We start from the raw sequence: 16,910 nt of genomic DNA on the forward strand, positions 1-16,910 counted from the left end.
TCAAAAAAGATATATAGGAATTGGAAAGGGTTCAAAAAAGGGCAACAAAAATGATTAGGGGTATGGAATGTCTTCTGTATGAAGAGAGATTAATAAGATTGGGACTTTTTCAGCTTGGAAAAGAGGTGACTAAGGGGGAATATGATAGAGGTGTATAAAAGCATGACTGGTGTGGAGAAAGTAAATAAGGAGGTGTTATTTACTCCTTCTCATAACACGCGAGCTAGGGGTCACCAAATGAAATTAATAGGCAGCAGGTTTAAAACAAACAAAAGAAAGTATTTTTTCACACAATGCACAGTCAGCATGTGGAACTCCTTGCCAGAGGATGTTGTGAAGGCCAAAACTATAACAGGGTTCAAAAAAGAGCTAGATAAGTTCATGGAGGATAGGTCCATCAATGGCTATTAGCTAGGATGGTCAGGGATAGTATCCCTAGCCTCAGTTTGCCAGAAGCTGGGACTGAACGACAGGGGATGGATCACTTGATGATTACCTGTTCTGTTCATTCCCTCTGAAGCACCTGGCATTGGCCGCTGTCAGAAGACAGGGTACTGGGCTAGATGGTCCTTTGGTCTGACCCAGTATGGCCGTTCTTATGAGTTACAGGGTATTGCACAGCCCGTACAGTCGGTGCAGCAAAAAGATTCCGGGCTCACATGTACAAGTTGCACACACCTAGAGTACAGTTAAAACCTTGTGTGCTTGTGGTAAGATACACCTGTGTTCTGTGGCAGTTCTCTGCAATATATGTCATTCTGGTGACGCTATGTGGAAATCGGTGGCAGCTTCATTTAAATTTAAAAACAAGTTTTTTTAATTGACTCAATACAACAATGGATAAAGCAGTAATCCCTGCCTTTTTATGTCAATATTAAATCGACATAAAAGATGGATTAGATTGATTGTATTCTGATCCCACATTTTCATTTTCAGTGCGCTCTAGATTTAGGGACAGTAGAAGGGTGAGTGAGGCAGTTGTTTATCCCAGGATCACACATGAGTTGGATGTTTCTTCTAAAATGGTCAGCACTGAAATAACTAATAATGTTGATGTTAAATAGTTTTTCTTTTACGGAGTTCACAGCCCACTGAGATAAATAGGGCAGTTCACACCTCTCTTAGAGCTGTTTGAAGCCATCTGCAGATCCAGGATTATGATCAATTCATAGTTTTTATGGTTATTTAAACTTGATCATATTCTTTTAAGTTTATCAGATTTTAAGTTAAAACCAATAGGACCCGATTCTGCCCCCCCTTAGGTTGGTTGAGTAGTACGGTGCTTGTTGAATAGTTCCACTGAAATAAATGGAACTGTTGAAAGAGTTTACTCAAAGTGAGCAAACGTGGCAGAAACTAGCCCATACAGAGAGTGCACTGGAATGACCTTTGTGGTTCTGATTCAGTGAGCTATTTTCTAGACCAAAATGGAATTATCCCCTGCCTTGAAGGCTGAGCATTACACAGTGTCTTGTAAGTAATGAATAAATGAAAGCTTGTTTTTATAAGCTCATAAAAAGGTGAGAGAACTTGAATTTTTTTTATATTAAATATTGTTGCTGAGCAAACAATGTACATAGCTATTAGAGACTTTCAGAAATAAGTGATTTTACACTGTCGGAGTGCCAGCTATTGATGTGGTAGTTGAGCTTTTAAAGTGAAAAGAATGAATCCTTTTGAAGGTTCTTCTGAATGCTGTTGACACTTGCTCTTGGAAAGAGCATACAGTAATTTAATTCATTACTGTCCTTAAAGATAATATTTGTGGTTACAGCACAGCCTCACTGGGTGTTCAGATTGCTACACTAGAGATGTTTATTTTGAAGTTGTTGGAAAGTTTGCATCTTTTTATTAGATTTATACAGAAGTATTACGAGGTAGAAAAGCAAGGTAGGACAAATACCTGTGTGAAAGGAAGAAAAGTACATCTCAAAATTAGTCAGGTGGTATATAGCTGAATATACCAACAAAGTTGCCCTTAGATACAGGTGGACACTTCCCACTGTAATCAGTGAGATTACAGAACTTGAATCACTATTTTTAGAGTCCTGCGGCCTTGTTTAGCCTCTTGTACGTGACTGTCCCCAACAGTGCTATGTTAGGTCTCTTAAATTCTGTCCCAAATATGTTATTGTTTTAAAATACTGGGATTTATACTTCTTTGTAATTAGATACAGTGGTTGTCCTAAAAAAGTTCAAGCACCTTGTCTTCACCTGTCAGGCACTGCATTCAGCTCCAGCTTACATCTCTGTTTTCCCTTCTTTCTACTTCCGCTCCCTTTTCTTGTCCCAAGCGTGTCTCCTGCCTCCCTGTTTTGTATCCTCTCACAATGTTCCTTGTGTTGGGAACAAGGAGAATATTCCAATGTACCAGACAACCTTTCCCTCCTCTTTAAAATACATTTCTTCAAAAAAGTCTTTAAGAAATGACCGGTGCTGGACTTTTACGCCACCTCCAACTCATACCGGCATTTCATGCTCTGTATGTGTCTGAACTGTTATGTCTGTCTATATTAGAGTGTAATCTTGTAGGCAGGGACTGTCTTCTTCTACTTATGTTTGGAGCCAGAAATCTTGTTGGCTTGCAATGAATGACAATTATAATAATAAAAATCTCTTTTATTACACTGAAGTTTCCTTTTAAGAGCCAAAAAGATTTTTTTTTCTCAAGTGAGATAAAACAACAGTTTCTTCGGTGCTTTAACTTGACCTCTTCCACCTGATACATCACTGGAGATGCCTGATTTGATCATTTGAATGTTCTGGTACTTATCTTGTTGAGAGACACTGTTTTCCATATGAAAATCCCATTCTAAAAATAGTTTCATTTTAATGTCTGGTTTGGCAGTGGGAACAGACTTTTCAGGCCTGATGCTAAAAAAAAGAGATTTCTGTTTCAAAACTGGCATAAAGGATAAAAGTAATCACAAGCTCATATAACCTCTCCAGGTTCATCATGTCATTGGTACCTAAACACTTGGAACTATGTTTGTGCCAAGAGAAAATATATAGTCCAGTAAATAATGCATATTAGTAATTCAGAACATCTTGCACATGTCTTCTTCCTAGTATAACAGTTCATCAGCTCATGCCAAAAGAGAAAAGATTGCACCACAAAACACATGTTGGTCTGTTTTCTATATTATCCAAAGGAGACCTCAAAAGTCAATTCTTGGCGCTCCTGTGAATATTAGAAGTAAGGGATACAGTTTAAAACAATTGCATTATTGCAACCCCTCTCCTAGCACAGACCCAAGCAAATAAATGGGTCTTACTGCATGCCCGCAGGAAAACAAATGCCGACTTTTTTGCACCGGCAGAAGGAGGGAATCCCAGAGTCTAAAAGCCTTCACTGATGATATCCTGTTACCAGGACACCTCCCCCCACCCCCACCTCCCCAAAAAGATGTTTGTATAAAATAGAGACCACTTTTATCCTCATCCTGTAGGGCTCTGATCCTACAACTGCATCCAAGTGGACAGAGTCCCATGGAAATCAGTGGGGTTCCATGCAGGGGCAAGAGTTTGCATGTGTAAAGCTAGGTGTCTAAGGTAGCCAGCACCCAGTACATGTATATGAATTGTTTGATTGGACTGCTTTTTCTTAACTACTACTATTTCTGTAACCCTTTAACAGACTTACCAATTTTTGTAAAATGTATTACGGGCCTCACTCTAAACTAACAATACTGTCTGATACTTTAAAAAAAAAATTAAATATAGATTTAAACTTCCTGGTGTCTCATTTCTTGAAAATTTTAAATGAAATTTTAAAAAGAGGAAAATTGCTATAAATGTTAAAATATGGTCAAAAACATAAAATTAGGAAATTCAGATGTAAATTTGAAACTTTTCTATTTACTTCCTTCACTTTGCAGCACTTCCAGGACAGAATGTGAAATGGCCAGATGTTTGGAGAATGCTATTATATTTAGACACCCCAGCAGAACTGAAGCACTTTCAACCTTAATCTTCTTTCAGTATTTTTAATTTTTTCATGATTCAGAGGCCAAAAATCTCACCTTTTGAGTAATCTGTTCTAAGTACTGTAAAATTGTTTTACTTCTTAAAGTTTGCAAGCCAAGTATTTTTAGATAAAATGTATAATGGTAGTGACCCTAAAGCAGCAAATTGATAACATAATTCTTTTTCACGATCTTACATGCACAGTGGGTAAGAGGGAAGTACATACCTGTATGCACAAGTGAGATCCAAAATAGAGCTAATAGGTCAAAAGTTTGGTCTTTCAGACTTAACTGTATCCTTTTTAAATATTATTTCAATCTGGTATTTTTCTATATGAATGTTAAAAATTGCACAATAGACTGAAAACACACAGCCTAGAGGCTCTTCTTCACCATATAGTAACAGTGCTTATGCTCTTTCTTTTTCCAGGGCTGATGAAATTGAGATGATCATGACGGACCTTGAACGAGCAAATCAGGTAGGATTTTAAAACAAGTTTTACTCATAAAATTTTAAAAACTTCCGTTGATTTTGATATTTATCTTGTGGAATGTTCCCTTCTCTGGTGGTCTCGTGTCCTATCCATGTTTAGCAGTCCAAGCTTATTACTTTGTGTGGCTGTGCGAGCCGCAAATATAGTGAGGGAAACTCTGTAATGGCTCTATTTCTGCTATCTATCTATCTATCTATATATATATCCATTACCATATATATTACTATCCATTACTATATATATATAGTAATGGATAGTAATATATATGGTAATGGATGCTATTTACAAGCAAATTTACTTTTTGAGCTTTTTAAGCCCATTTTGTTTTTTAAATGCCTCAGTGTTTGCCACAACACGGGACGTGCCCATAGATGGTGACTAGCTTTAATCCAAGATGTACCTCTGTTGTTTTTCCAGTAGTGGTGTAGCTGTGTTGGTCCCAGGATATTTGAGAGACAAAGTGGGGAAGATAATCTCTTTTATTGGACCAACTTCTGTTGTTTTTCTCACTGACAGAAGTTGGTCCAATAAAAGATATTACCTCATCCACCTTATCTCTCTATTGTTCTAGTTGACTACTTGGGGAATTGAAGCAGTTTATTCACAGCAATGAATCTGTAATACACCATATTAGGCAAATCAGCTCCTGTTAAAAATAATGAGCAACAACTGATCACCACATTCCAAACCTGATCAAATAGATGAAAGCCAATAGATAAACTCTCAGGCCAGATTGGGGGTGTGGAGCAGAACTGCAGGGGAGGGGTGGGGGAGGGGCAGAGCAGAGCTGTTGGGGGGGCGGAGCTGCTTGGGTGATGCTCCCTACCTGCCCCCCATTGGGGCTGGACCAGGCCCTGTCCCGATACCACCCTCCCCCCAGAATGTTCCTGTGCACCCCTCTAGGGGGACACGCGTCACAGTTTGGGTGACTGCTGCTGTATACAAAGAATGTATTTATATTTGAGTTGTCCAAACTGAAATGTAGTTCAGAAAACGTATTCAAAGAACAGCAAAGTCTTGATATTAAAAACATCATTAACAGAATTTTTCCCCTTAAAATAGTAAATATATTTTCATTTTCAAACACACATTTTTTATGTTTGAAAATTGTTTCTTTCTTCTCTTAGCTGTCAAATCCTGAGTTCAGAACCCTGTACTTTTCTTGCTTTATTTAATGACATACCTACAACTTTTACAGCCAAGTGAGAAATGCTGTTACCTTCTCTGTTGCAACTGATGATGTATTTCACTTTGTAGAAGTAACATAGATCCATGATCTCAGGTGTTGGAAGGGAATCTGCTCTTCATTTAACCTTCAGGATATTCAAAGAGTACATTCTCATTTGCTTAGGGCCAGGTTCACCCCTCCCATTGAAAAAAGTGCTCTGAAAACTCAGCAAGTTAAAACTTCTAGAGTTTTTGAAGCAGAATATAGTGTTGCCTTCTGATCTCAAGAAGCCAGTTGTGCAGTTGCTCTGTGATTCTTTCAACTTCCTCCAACTTCTCAGTCCCGATACACTTTCTCTTCAGCCCTCCGATCAGATGAAACTTCAATTCCATTCATGCAGTGGGCATTCTCAGGGGTAGGGGGAGTGTGCTATGGGTTGTGCTCCCAGTGCCCTCATCAACTCCCAGAAGGGATTGTAGACCCTTTATAAATGCATTACACTGAAGTTAGTGATTTGTGATTGGAAAATTTGGGAAAAGAAAAACTACTGGTAAGGCAAGAGCAGACTTTGTACATTGAGGTCAGAAGAGTATGTTATACTTTAAAAAGAGGGCAGTGACCATAGAATTAGGATGTCTCTTCACTGCATTATTAGCTCCAGGTATAATTCAAGTTTTGCCCAACTCCTATGCACACACAAAAATCTCTAAACTCGAGTTAAATAGTGCTTTAAGCTTGAGCATCGAGGTGTGAGTTGAATCTCAAGTGCTACTGATGCTGGAGCTAGTAATGGAGTGAGTTTCCAGAAGCTTGAGCTTCCAACAACTCATCAGATGCTAATCCTCTCACTCTGTCCTGCTAATCAAATCATGTTATGTAGTTTGAATGTTTTATAGAGCAGACACTTTCACTGCACCCAAGCTAGGCTAGCTGGAGTGGGGTAACTCAAGTGTACTAACTTACATTGCCTGTTGCAGTGAAGACAAGCCTTTTGAGGGGTATGCTGACTGGAATAGGGCTTGCCAAGGATATTGTATAGAGACAGGGTTCTGCAGTTAGAGTATAAAGTTTTATAGGGGTAGTTTGATAAACAGTGAATGATACCACAGACCTGAAATGGAGGAACAATGCTGAAAAAGCCGAAAGATAGTGATAATGGAGAATGAAGCAAAGCATTAGAGTAGTGAGAGGGATAAACCAGTGTAAAAAAGACAAGATGGAGCAATAAGTAAAGTTGGCTGCTGTATCGAGGGTTCTGTTGGGGGGAACAACTTAATAGTTCATTAAAATTTAACTTTATTTTAACGCTTGGTTTAGAGTCAGAAGAATTCTATTGAGACCTGCTGCATTTGCCTTTGTAGTAAAACGCTACCATTTCTGTTGCAGGATAACAAAAGAACTGTCAGCTGAGCATGTATCTCATTTTTTGCTTCTCTGTTAAACCTTAAGGCTCTGTTTCTGAACACTTTAATTGGTATCAATAGAGGAGCAGAATGGAAGTATATCTGAATACAGCAGAACTTTGCTACTTTTCAGTTTGCTAATCCACAAACCCAGTGTTTCTCACCAAAAAAATCTAGATGTTTTACAGACATTTCCATAAGGATTTAATTAATAGAGCTGTAGTGAGGAATCTCATTTTATTGAGGTTTCATTTTACACCATCAGTGACTGCATATTTGCTGACATGCTGTGAAGTAAGATAATAAATAATTAATTAAAACAAATTGCCCTTACTTGGCAAATAAATTAATTTAGCATAGTTTGGGACTTGGGATATGAATTCTTATTGTTTGATTCACAGACTATGATGAATTTTTTTTCTATGAAATTTGTAAGGTTGTACTGTACTTTTCTGGATGTATAATAGTTAGTGTGTACACGCAACACAGGTGCATGTATGTTTTTTATAAATAAATATTTATTGTTGGCTCTGCTCGGTACATCAGCCAGCCAGTGGAAGGCCTCTCATCCTCTTTCTCCATCCCTCCATAAATGTATGTGGCAACAAGTCACAAATATTGGGTGATGACAAACTCTTGCAGATGAATTCTCCTTCTGCTGCTGTTGTTTTCTCCAGCATCCTTGGGGTTGCCTGACAGTAGCCCATGAGAATTGAGGCCTCTGTTGAAAACAATAATTCATTGTGGTGTAAGAGCAGAAATTCTCATGGAATGGTTAAGAAAAAGATGGTACTGGTATTGACTCCAAGCTGCTGCGGATGACACTTGAGTTTATCCGCCTGTGGTTTCACATTACCAAAGTTTGCAGATCTATATGACCAAATATTGGGTATCCAAATTAAAAAAAGAAAAGGAGGACTTGTGGCACCTTAGAGACTAACCAATTTATTTGAAGTGAGCTGTAGCTCACGAAAGCTCATGCTCAAATAAATTGGTTAGTCTCTAAGGTGCCACAAATCCTCCTTTTCTTTTTGCGAATACAGACTAACACGGCTGTTACTCTGAAACCAAATTAAAAAAGCAAAATAAAAGTGTGTTGTGAACTGGTACAATTTAGTCTTCCTTGGTAAAGATGTTTGAAAGTGTGTTCCCCCTGTAGAAATGAGAAAGGGACACCTAAATTAAGGAAGTGCCAGTTGATTGGCATTGACATAATATCAGTGTAATGCCTTGAAGAATCAAACATGATTTAAAAAAAAAAAAAAAAGCTCAGATTGAGAAATGTCATGTTTACAGTGTTTCCTGTGAATCAAGAGACAGGAGAATATAAGAGACTATTTCCCCTACAGAATGCATCCAGAAGACACCGGAAATATATAATTTAGATATTTTATTGTACAGTATGTTATGCTATGTTGTATCTTTGGAAGGTCAGCATGTTTTCATTGGTCTCCCTGTTTCTCCTCATGATGCTGATAGAGTTCCTGAATTCGTCCTTCACGCATTTGTGTGTTTTGTAGGGTAGAGATAATTGCAGATTATAGAAAGTTCTGTCATAATGGAACAAGAAAAGAGGAAATGTTCTTTTCAGAGTGTCGGGTGAATTACATAGCAGTTTGTTAAAGGATCTAGACTGCATTAGTGCTATGCGTTTAATGAATTGTGGTGTTGGATTTTAAGATCAGTAGAGGAAGAATTAATGATTAAAATTGTTGAAACAAAAGAATACTAAAACGTAAAAACCACTGTGTCTGCTATAGCAAGTATAAGCAAAACCAAAATGTTTCTTTTCCTAGAAGCATAAGGAAAATGAAATTGTTTTGGCAGAAACAGTTTTCCGCTTTTTTTAATTGAGTATAATCTCCTTCTAGCTCTAACAGATCATGCTGGAAAATTGTCAAAGATTTATATTTCCAACTAAGCACAATTGTCAAAGATTTATATTTCCAACTAAGCACAACTAGGAAATATGCATGTATCAGACCAATATATGGAGTGATATTTCTCCTTGTTCAGTTAACAACACTGACAACAGCATATATGCAAAGGATGGATATCGGACAAAAAAAATTTGTTCCACAACTGATGGTAGCAACCACAATGATGACAACGTGTTCCTGTTTTTATTCACCATGAAGATAGTATTGTTAACTCAGCACGATTCCTTCATCTGCACCAAGGCTGATGCAGCTAACATTAGAATATCTGGATTCTGTTTCTGACTCTTCAACTCACTATGGCTAGATCCGCAGCTAACATAAATGATTTACACCAGGGTGCCCAACCTACAGCCCATCATGGCCCATCAGAGCATTTCATAAGGCCTGCGGCCTCCTTCAACACAGTATAGTAACGGCTAATTCATTAGTGTTTTATCATCGTGTTTACATAATTTTAGTTTACACGAGTGTGTAAATAGACAATACTACACATAGAAACAGCCTATCTAAATACATACAAAGCAAGCTGAACTTAAAAGGTAAATCAGTACAGAAGACTTTAAATCTTATTAAAATATGTAGAATCTGGCCCACACGAGATTGTGCCTAGGTTTATCTGGCCCTCCCATGTAATAAAGTTGGGTACCACTGGTTTACACCATCTGATGAGGTCTGGTGGTGTTTGCACCAGTCATTTGATCCTGTGCCTCAATTTCACCATCTGTAAAAGAGAAATAATGAACGTCACCTTTGTAAAGTGCAGCATGTAAATTGTAAAGAGAAGGGACGTAACGCTGAAGACTAAATTCTGACTCTTAAAAACTTATAAAGTGTTAAATTATAGCTGTGAAACGTGGACGTTCAGACACTCAGGAATAAGAAATGACAGGGTTGTCTGTACTTATAGTTCTGCAGTGGAGAAGTCCTCCCATCGACATGGTGCTGTCTACACCAGGGGTTAGGTCAGTATAACTACGTTGCTAAGGGGTATAGAAAATCCTGAGCAACATAGTTCTACCAACATAAATTTGTAGTGTAAACCACGGCTACAGTACTTCAAATTATAATGTTATAGAAGAATTCTGAAAATATCTAACCAACAGAAAATTATTGGTCAGCAAACACTAGTCAGAGATCTTATGAAAAGAAAGATTGGATTTTCAGGGCACATTTTAAGGCGCTCAGTGGGCAGTGCATGTTTTCGTTCACTACAAAGGAAAATTACTGACAGAAGAACACAAGGCAGAGAAAGATGATGATGGATGAACAGTATGGTATCCTGGGTGGATCAAAAAGACTATTTATCCACAACGGGATTAGCAGAAGATTGTAGAGAATGCGCTACCATAGATGCAAACCTCCAGTAACAGAGAATCCACAGAAGAAGAAAAGTGTGTGTTGAGATTGTTGCATGGAAAGTGCTATCTAATTGCAAAGTATGTTTAATATTATTTTCATAGATGTCTAGGAGTCTCCTGTAAAAGCTCGGCTTCCAACTGGAAGCACATTTACCTGGCAGTGTTTCAGTGAGAAAAGGAAAATTGAATAGCCTGAAGACGAGACTGAAGACAACCCAAGCTCTTCTGTTTGATGTTGTTTATATAATTCTCCAATGCTGCAAAAATAGGTGCCAAAGCCCTGGAGAGTTTTTCATGTCACTGATTTTCTGATAACTCTCTCTCCTTTTCTGTGAAACTTGATGCAGACTAAGGCTTCAAAATGGTTGAAAAGTTAGGGGGGAAAATGAAGCATATTCCATTCATATGCCTTAGTCAACTAGATGCTCGAAAAGAACATGGCTGCTGTGGGATGGTCTACAAACAGAGGGCCCTATACTGCAGACCCTAGCAGGCCATAACTAGATCTATTAGTTTCAACAGAGCTACTCCTGGTAATATGCATTACACTTTAGTGTTTGTAGTAGTGTTTGCTACGTGTTGTATGTATATAAGAAAGGACAATTTAACTGATAGAACTCTGAGGGGAAAGATCTTTAAATAAAGTATCCCATTTTTCCAATCATACCTCTGGTCTTTGATCAAATTAACATTATACTCCGTTCATGATCTTCATCCTGTCATGAAGCGCTACAAAAATAAGTTATACTAAATACATTGCACGCATTTTTTAAAAAATGAAATGCACATGGCAAATGATCATGACCTATTAATTGGCTTCACTACTAAGCAGTATGGTATTTACATATGATAGTAAAGGAAATGAGAGAATTCTGTGCTAAAATATTAGCTACATGGAACAGAGAAGATTCATGACTGAAGTATCCAAAAATACAGTTTCATTGGATGCATGGAGAATGAGGATGGTCTTTCTCAATGTTAGCAGTGTGACTGACTTCCACTGGTCATTTCTGATGGTGTGGGCAGTCTTTTATTTAAGATATTTAGAAAGAAGCCAGGCACTTTAGCATGAATAGGCACAGCTATCTATTACTATAGATTTAATTAGTATAGGCAGAGCTGTTAGTGATATCTATACTGACTTAACTGACACTTCTCATTAAAAGACGCCGTGTTTTGAACTTTCCCAAACACTTAACAGTTTGGACAGAAGTTTCCCATGCTGGGTGTTTGGCTCAGGCTGATTTTTTTCCCCTAACTTTCAGCAAAAACTGCATAGCCATTTCTGAGAATGAGATACGGGAAAATGTTTTTCCCATGTTAAATTTCTTGTAGCTGTTTTGGTAAGAAGCTCTAGTACTCCATACTTTGGAGCTGGGACCTGAAACTTGGCAAAGGCAGGTGTCCTTAGTATCAAGGATGTGCAATCTGTTGTTCCTGTGGCAAAAAAATTTCCAAGTTTGGTCTGTTTAAGCCTCTGAGAAATCTCAGTTTGTACATCCTCAGTTGAGACTTGTTATAGTTTGGCAACTAAATTCTCTGATGATTCTGTCAATACTGAGTACTCTCCAACTTGGGGATGCAGGCTGAGCAGGACTTTCCTTGCAATTTCTGCTTCTGGTTGATATAGGCTGCTTTGGTGCTGGGCACCGGAACTGATAGCAGAGAGACTCTCCTTTGCTCTCGATGTTCCCCCTACTGGCGTCGGGGAAGCATGGAGCAAACTGTGATTGGAGACTGGAAATGGAAGCTAGCAACGAAGGGAGGGAAAGACTGGGCTGGATGGACAAGGAAACAGGGACTGGGAGTCAAGGTGGGTAGAAGACTGGGACATACTCCCCTTTTCCACAGGACAGGTGCCTTATTCAGAGGACAGGATGGTGTTCTATGGAGAAATCAGGGTTGTGTAATGAAGGAGGCCGTTGACTGCAGGACCCATGCTTCGTTTGTGGCAGAAGTTGGAAGGTTAATAGTGAATGAGGCAGGGGACTGCAGGAAGAGAAAGGGTGGTCTTGTAGTTAAGACAGTTGAATGCTCCCCTAGAGAATTGGATTTTATCCAAACCTCTACCAGAGGAGAAGTGTGGTGGTGGGCAAATCATTTAAGCCAAACATGTCATAGGTGGCCACTAATTGTGTGTTCCTCATTTCCTGGTGTCCACCTTGAGACCCTCAAGTCTAATTTGCGGAAGTGTTGAGTACTCATCGCTGCAGCTGAAGTCAGTGAGAACTGTGCTATGAACCTACAATGTGCAATAGCAGGGGTGGGCAATGTACATTGCCAAAGAGCCACAGTAATACGTCAGCAGCCCCATCAGCCCCTCCCCTTGCTCCCAGCGCCTCCTGCCCCCCGGCAGCCCCACCGATCAGTGCCTCCCTCTCCCTCCCTGCACCCGCCGATCAGCTGTTTCATGGCATCCAGGAGGCTCGGGGGTGGTGGGGGAGGAGCGAGGGCACTGCAGGCTTAGGGGAGGGGGCAGGAAGGGGTGGAGTGGGGGCAGGGGCAGGGGTTGAGCAGTGAGCACCCCCTGGCATATTGGAAAGTTGGCACCTGTAGCTCCAGCCCTGGAGTTGGTGCCTGTACAAGGAGCCGCATATTAACTTCTGAAAAGCTGCATGTGGCTCCGGAGCCACAGGTTGGCCACCCCTGTGCTATAGAATGTAAAGTAAACTGAAGAATCAGGTTCTAGTTGTCCAAAATTGAGCACCAAAAATTAGTGAATAATTTTTACTTTAATTTCTGTGTGCCTCAGTTGTCCATGTATAAAATTAGGATAATACCCATTCCTCTTTCAGGGGATGAGTGAAAATACATTACTGTTTGTGAAGCGTTCAGATATTATAGTGACAAAAGCCATAGAAAAACCTATGAGGAAATGAATAACTATTCAGAGCAGAGTTTGAATACTGAGCAGTAAATAAGTAACAGGGCTAGTCATTGAACAACAAGGATAAAATAAAATATTGAATAGCTGCTTAGTTGTTGAGCACCATGCCTTCTGTGCACTGATTCAGGCATGGGTCCTTTGGGGGGAAGGGGGAGCGCGTGATCATGCAACTGAAGATTGTATCATAATGCGTATGCACAAGGGGAGGTCAACTAAGATTGCACAGGAAGCCTTATTGTGGCATTTCCAACTTTTTGAGTGTTTGATTTTGCAACCTTAACGTTCTTTTTCCACAGTTTTTTGTATGGTAAGTTTATTATTTATGTTGCAGGAGCACCCAGAAGTTTATTAAGTGCTTTTCAAATGCTGAGGCATCCACAGTCATTACCCTGAAGAGCATATAGTCTTAAAAACAAAAAACATATTTTTCCATATTTTCCAGTCAGAGTTGTCTGAAGTTTGTTGATTTCTTTCATAGCAATGCATAGTATGAAATCTTGTTTAATATTATTCACAAGATTACAACAGATGTGCTAAATTGGCTAGGGAAACTATGTGGGAAGGAAGGGCAGCTGACAGCTTACAGTATATGCAGATGTAATATCTATTAGAAATATCCTCTGTGGTTTATTTGCATGCAGAGTGAATAGATTCTCAAAACAATGCTGTTATGAATGGAAGCCATCAGCAGAATTGCTTAAGGGTGCAAAACCCATTACTTATACAACACTAGATGAAGTAACAACACAGTGTAGTAACTTGTTCTGTTTTGCAGTTGTTATTTAGCAATTATTAGATAAATATTTTCTCTCAGAAACAATGAGGAGTCCAGTGGCACCTTAAAGACAAACAGATTTATTTAGGCATAAGCTTTCATGAGTAAAAAACCCCACTTCTTCAGATGCATGGAGTGAAAATTACAGATACAGCCATAGATATATTGGCACATGAAGAGAAGGGAGTTACCTTACAAGTGGAGAACCAGTGTTGACAAGGCCAATTCAGTCAGGGTGGATGTGGGCCACTCCCCATAATTGATGAGGAGGTGTCAGTACCAAAAGAGGGAAACTTTTATTATTTATTTAATTTCTTTTTATTTATTTATTCTTCTCTATGTAAAAATGGACACAAATCAGACATCAGGAATGGTAACATACAAAAGCCAGTAGGAGAACACTTCAATCTCCCTGGACATTCAATAACAGATTTAAAAGTAGACATCCTTCAACAAAAAAAAATTTCAAAAACAGACTTCAAAGAGAAACTGCAGAGCTACAATTTATTTGCAAACTTGACACTATTTTGGGCTTGAATAGTGACTGGGAGTGGCTGGTTCACTACAAAAGCAATTTTCCCTCTCTTGGTATTGACACCACCTCGTCAATTATTGGGAGTGGCCCACATCCACCCTGACTGAATTGGCCTTGTCAACATTGATTCTCCACTTGTAAGGTAACTCCCTTCTCTTCATGTGCCAATATATCTATGGCTGTATCTGTAACTTTCACTCCATGCATCTGAAGAAGTGGGGTTTTTTACTCATGAAAGCTTATGCCTAAATAAATCTGTTTGTCTTTAAAGTGCCACTGGACTCCTCATTGTTTTTGTGGATACAGACTAACACGGCTACCCCTCTGATATTTTCTCACATTCATCTAATGTAAATGAGAGAAAATAAATTATCCCAATAAGACTTGCTAATCCAGTTTTCCCTCCCAACTTTATCCACCTATGGAAACCAGTTTAGTTTCCATTTAGTGAGGAATAGTATTACCAGAAAAAGACTGCTTCAGACATCTTTTCATGCATCACACATACGGTACGCTGATTAAGTGTCTCGTACTAGTTATTAGAACGTGTACAGTTCCACATTTGTTCTCAACAACTATTGTGAAACCTATGCAAAATCATCAAAATGTTGCAAGAAAGTATCACAAATTACATATTTAATTCCTGATAGTATGCTGAATGAGATCTGAATTAAAACACATTTTGCTGCTCACTGTCACTTATCATTTGAAAGTCAGACAATGATCAGACAAAAAATACAGGTGACACCAAGAAAATGGATATAGGCTTTGTTTTTGTTAAAGTTTGTGGACCTTGCAGGAGGGATTTATTGATGAGGGGAGGGAGTATGTTTCACAGAAATAGGAAGATCGTTCCAGGTATAAAGGGATGCGTAGAAGAAAGCGTGAAGGTGAGAGTGGGAGAAGGAAATAAAGGGAGCACATCATTGGCATAGTAAAGGGGACAAGTTGAATCACAAAGACAAGATTTGCAGTATAGATAGGGGCAGCATTGCACAGTCTTTAGAGTGATTGTTAGTATCATGTGCTTCATCTGGAGGCAGGACTGAACCAGCTCAGGGATTCAGAAAAGGGAGCAATGTGGTCTGAGCAGTGGGCATAAAGGATGATTGTAGTTGCTTTGTACTGGAAGAGGAGTGATATTTTAATTGGTGGGACCGGATGGAGCAGGTAATAATTAAGGTTTCAGAGTAACAGCCGTGTTAGTCTGTATTCGCAAAAAGAAAAGGAGGACTTGTGGCACCTTAGAGACTAACCAATTTATTTGAGCATGAGCTTTCGTGAGCTACAGCTCACTTCATCGGATGCATACTGTGGAAATCGCAGAAGACATTATATACACAGACACCATGAAACAATACCTCCTCCCACCCCACTCTCCTGCTGGTAATAGCTTATCTAAAGTGATCATCAAGTTGGGCCATTTCCAGCACAAATCCAGGTTTTCTCACCCTCCGCCCTCCCACAAACAAACTCACTCTCTTGCTGGTAATAGCCCATCCAAAGTGACCACTGTCTTCACAATGCGTATGATAATCAAGGTGGGCCATTTCCTGCAGAAATCCAGGTTCTCTCACCCCCTTACCCCCCTCCAAAAACCACACACACAAACTCACTCTCCTGCTGGTAATAGCCTATCCAAAGTGACCACTCTCCTTACAACCTGCATGAAAATCAAAGTGGGCCATTTCCAGCACAAATCCAGGTTTTCTCACTCCCCCACCCCCATACTCACACAAACTCACTCTCCTGCTGGTAATAGCTCATCCGAAGTGACCACTCCCCCTACAATGTGCATGACAATCAAGGTGGGCCACTTCCAGCATAAATCCAAGTTTAACCAGAACGTCTGGGGCGGGGGGAGGAAAAAACAAGGGGAAATAGGCTACCTTGCATAATGACTTAGCCACTCCCAGTCTCTATTTAAGCCTAAATTAATAGTATCCAATTTGCAAATGAATTCCAATTCAGCAGTTTCTCGCTGGACTCTGGATTTGAAGTTTTTTTGTTGTAAGATAGCGACCTTCATGTCATGCACAGTGTGGGGAGAGTGGTCAGTTTGGATGAGCTATTACCAGCAGGAGAGTGAGTTTGTGTGAGTATGGGGGTGGGGGAGTGAGAAAACCTGGATTTGTGCTGGAAATGGCCCACTTTGATTATCATACGCATTGTGAAGACAGTGGTCACTTTGGATGGGCTATTACCAGCAAGAGAGTGAGTTTGTTTGTGGGAGGGCGGAGGGTGAGAAAACCTGGATTTGTGCTGGAAATGGCCCAACTTGATGATCACTTTAGATAAGCTATTACCAGCAGGAGAGTGGGGTGGGAGGAGGTATTGTTTCATGGTGTCTGTGTATATAATGTCTTCTGCGATTTCCACAGTATG

At 39.5% G+C, this 16,910-nt stretch overlaps 1 protein-coding gene across 13 annotated transcripts in view; it reads left to right on the top strand.

Annotated features, from left to right (window-relative positions):
- CUX1 (cut like homeobox 1) overlaps positions 1–16,910 on the top strand; it is a 382,370-nt gene that overhangs the window by 231,489 nt on the left and 133,971 nt on the right. For all 13 annotated transcript variants that reach the window (XM_037880470.2, XM_037880466.2, XM_037880469.2 and 10 more), the window contains one exon: positions 4,396–4,444. In XM_037880470.2, coding sequence (XP_037736398.1) covers positions 4,396–4,444 — 49 coding nt within the window. The remainder of the gene's footprint in view (positions 1–4,395; positions 4,445–16,910) is intronic.

This window comes from Chelonia mydas, chromosome 17 (genome assembly GCF_015237465.2).
Source record: "Chelonia mydas isolate rCheMyd1 chromosome 17, rCheMyd1.pri.v2, whole genome shotgun sequence".
NCBI classification, from domain to species: domain Eukaryota; kingdom Metazoa; phylum Chordata; order Testudines; family Cheloniidae; genus Chelonia; species Chelonia mydas.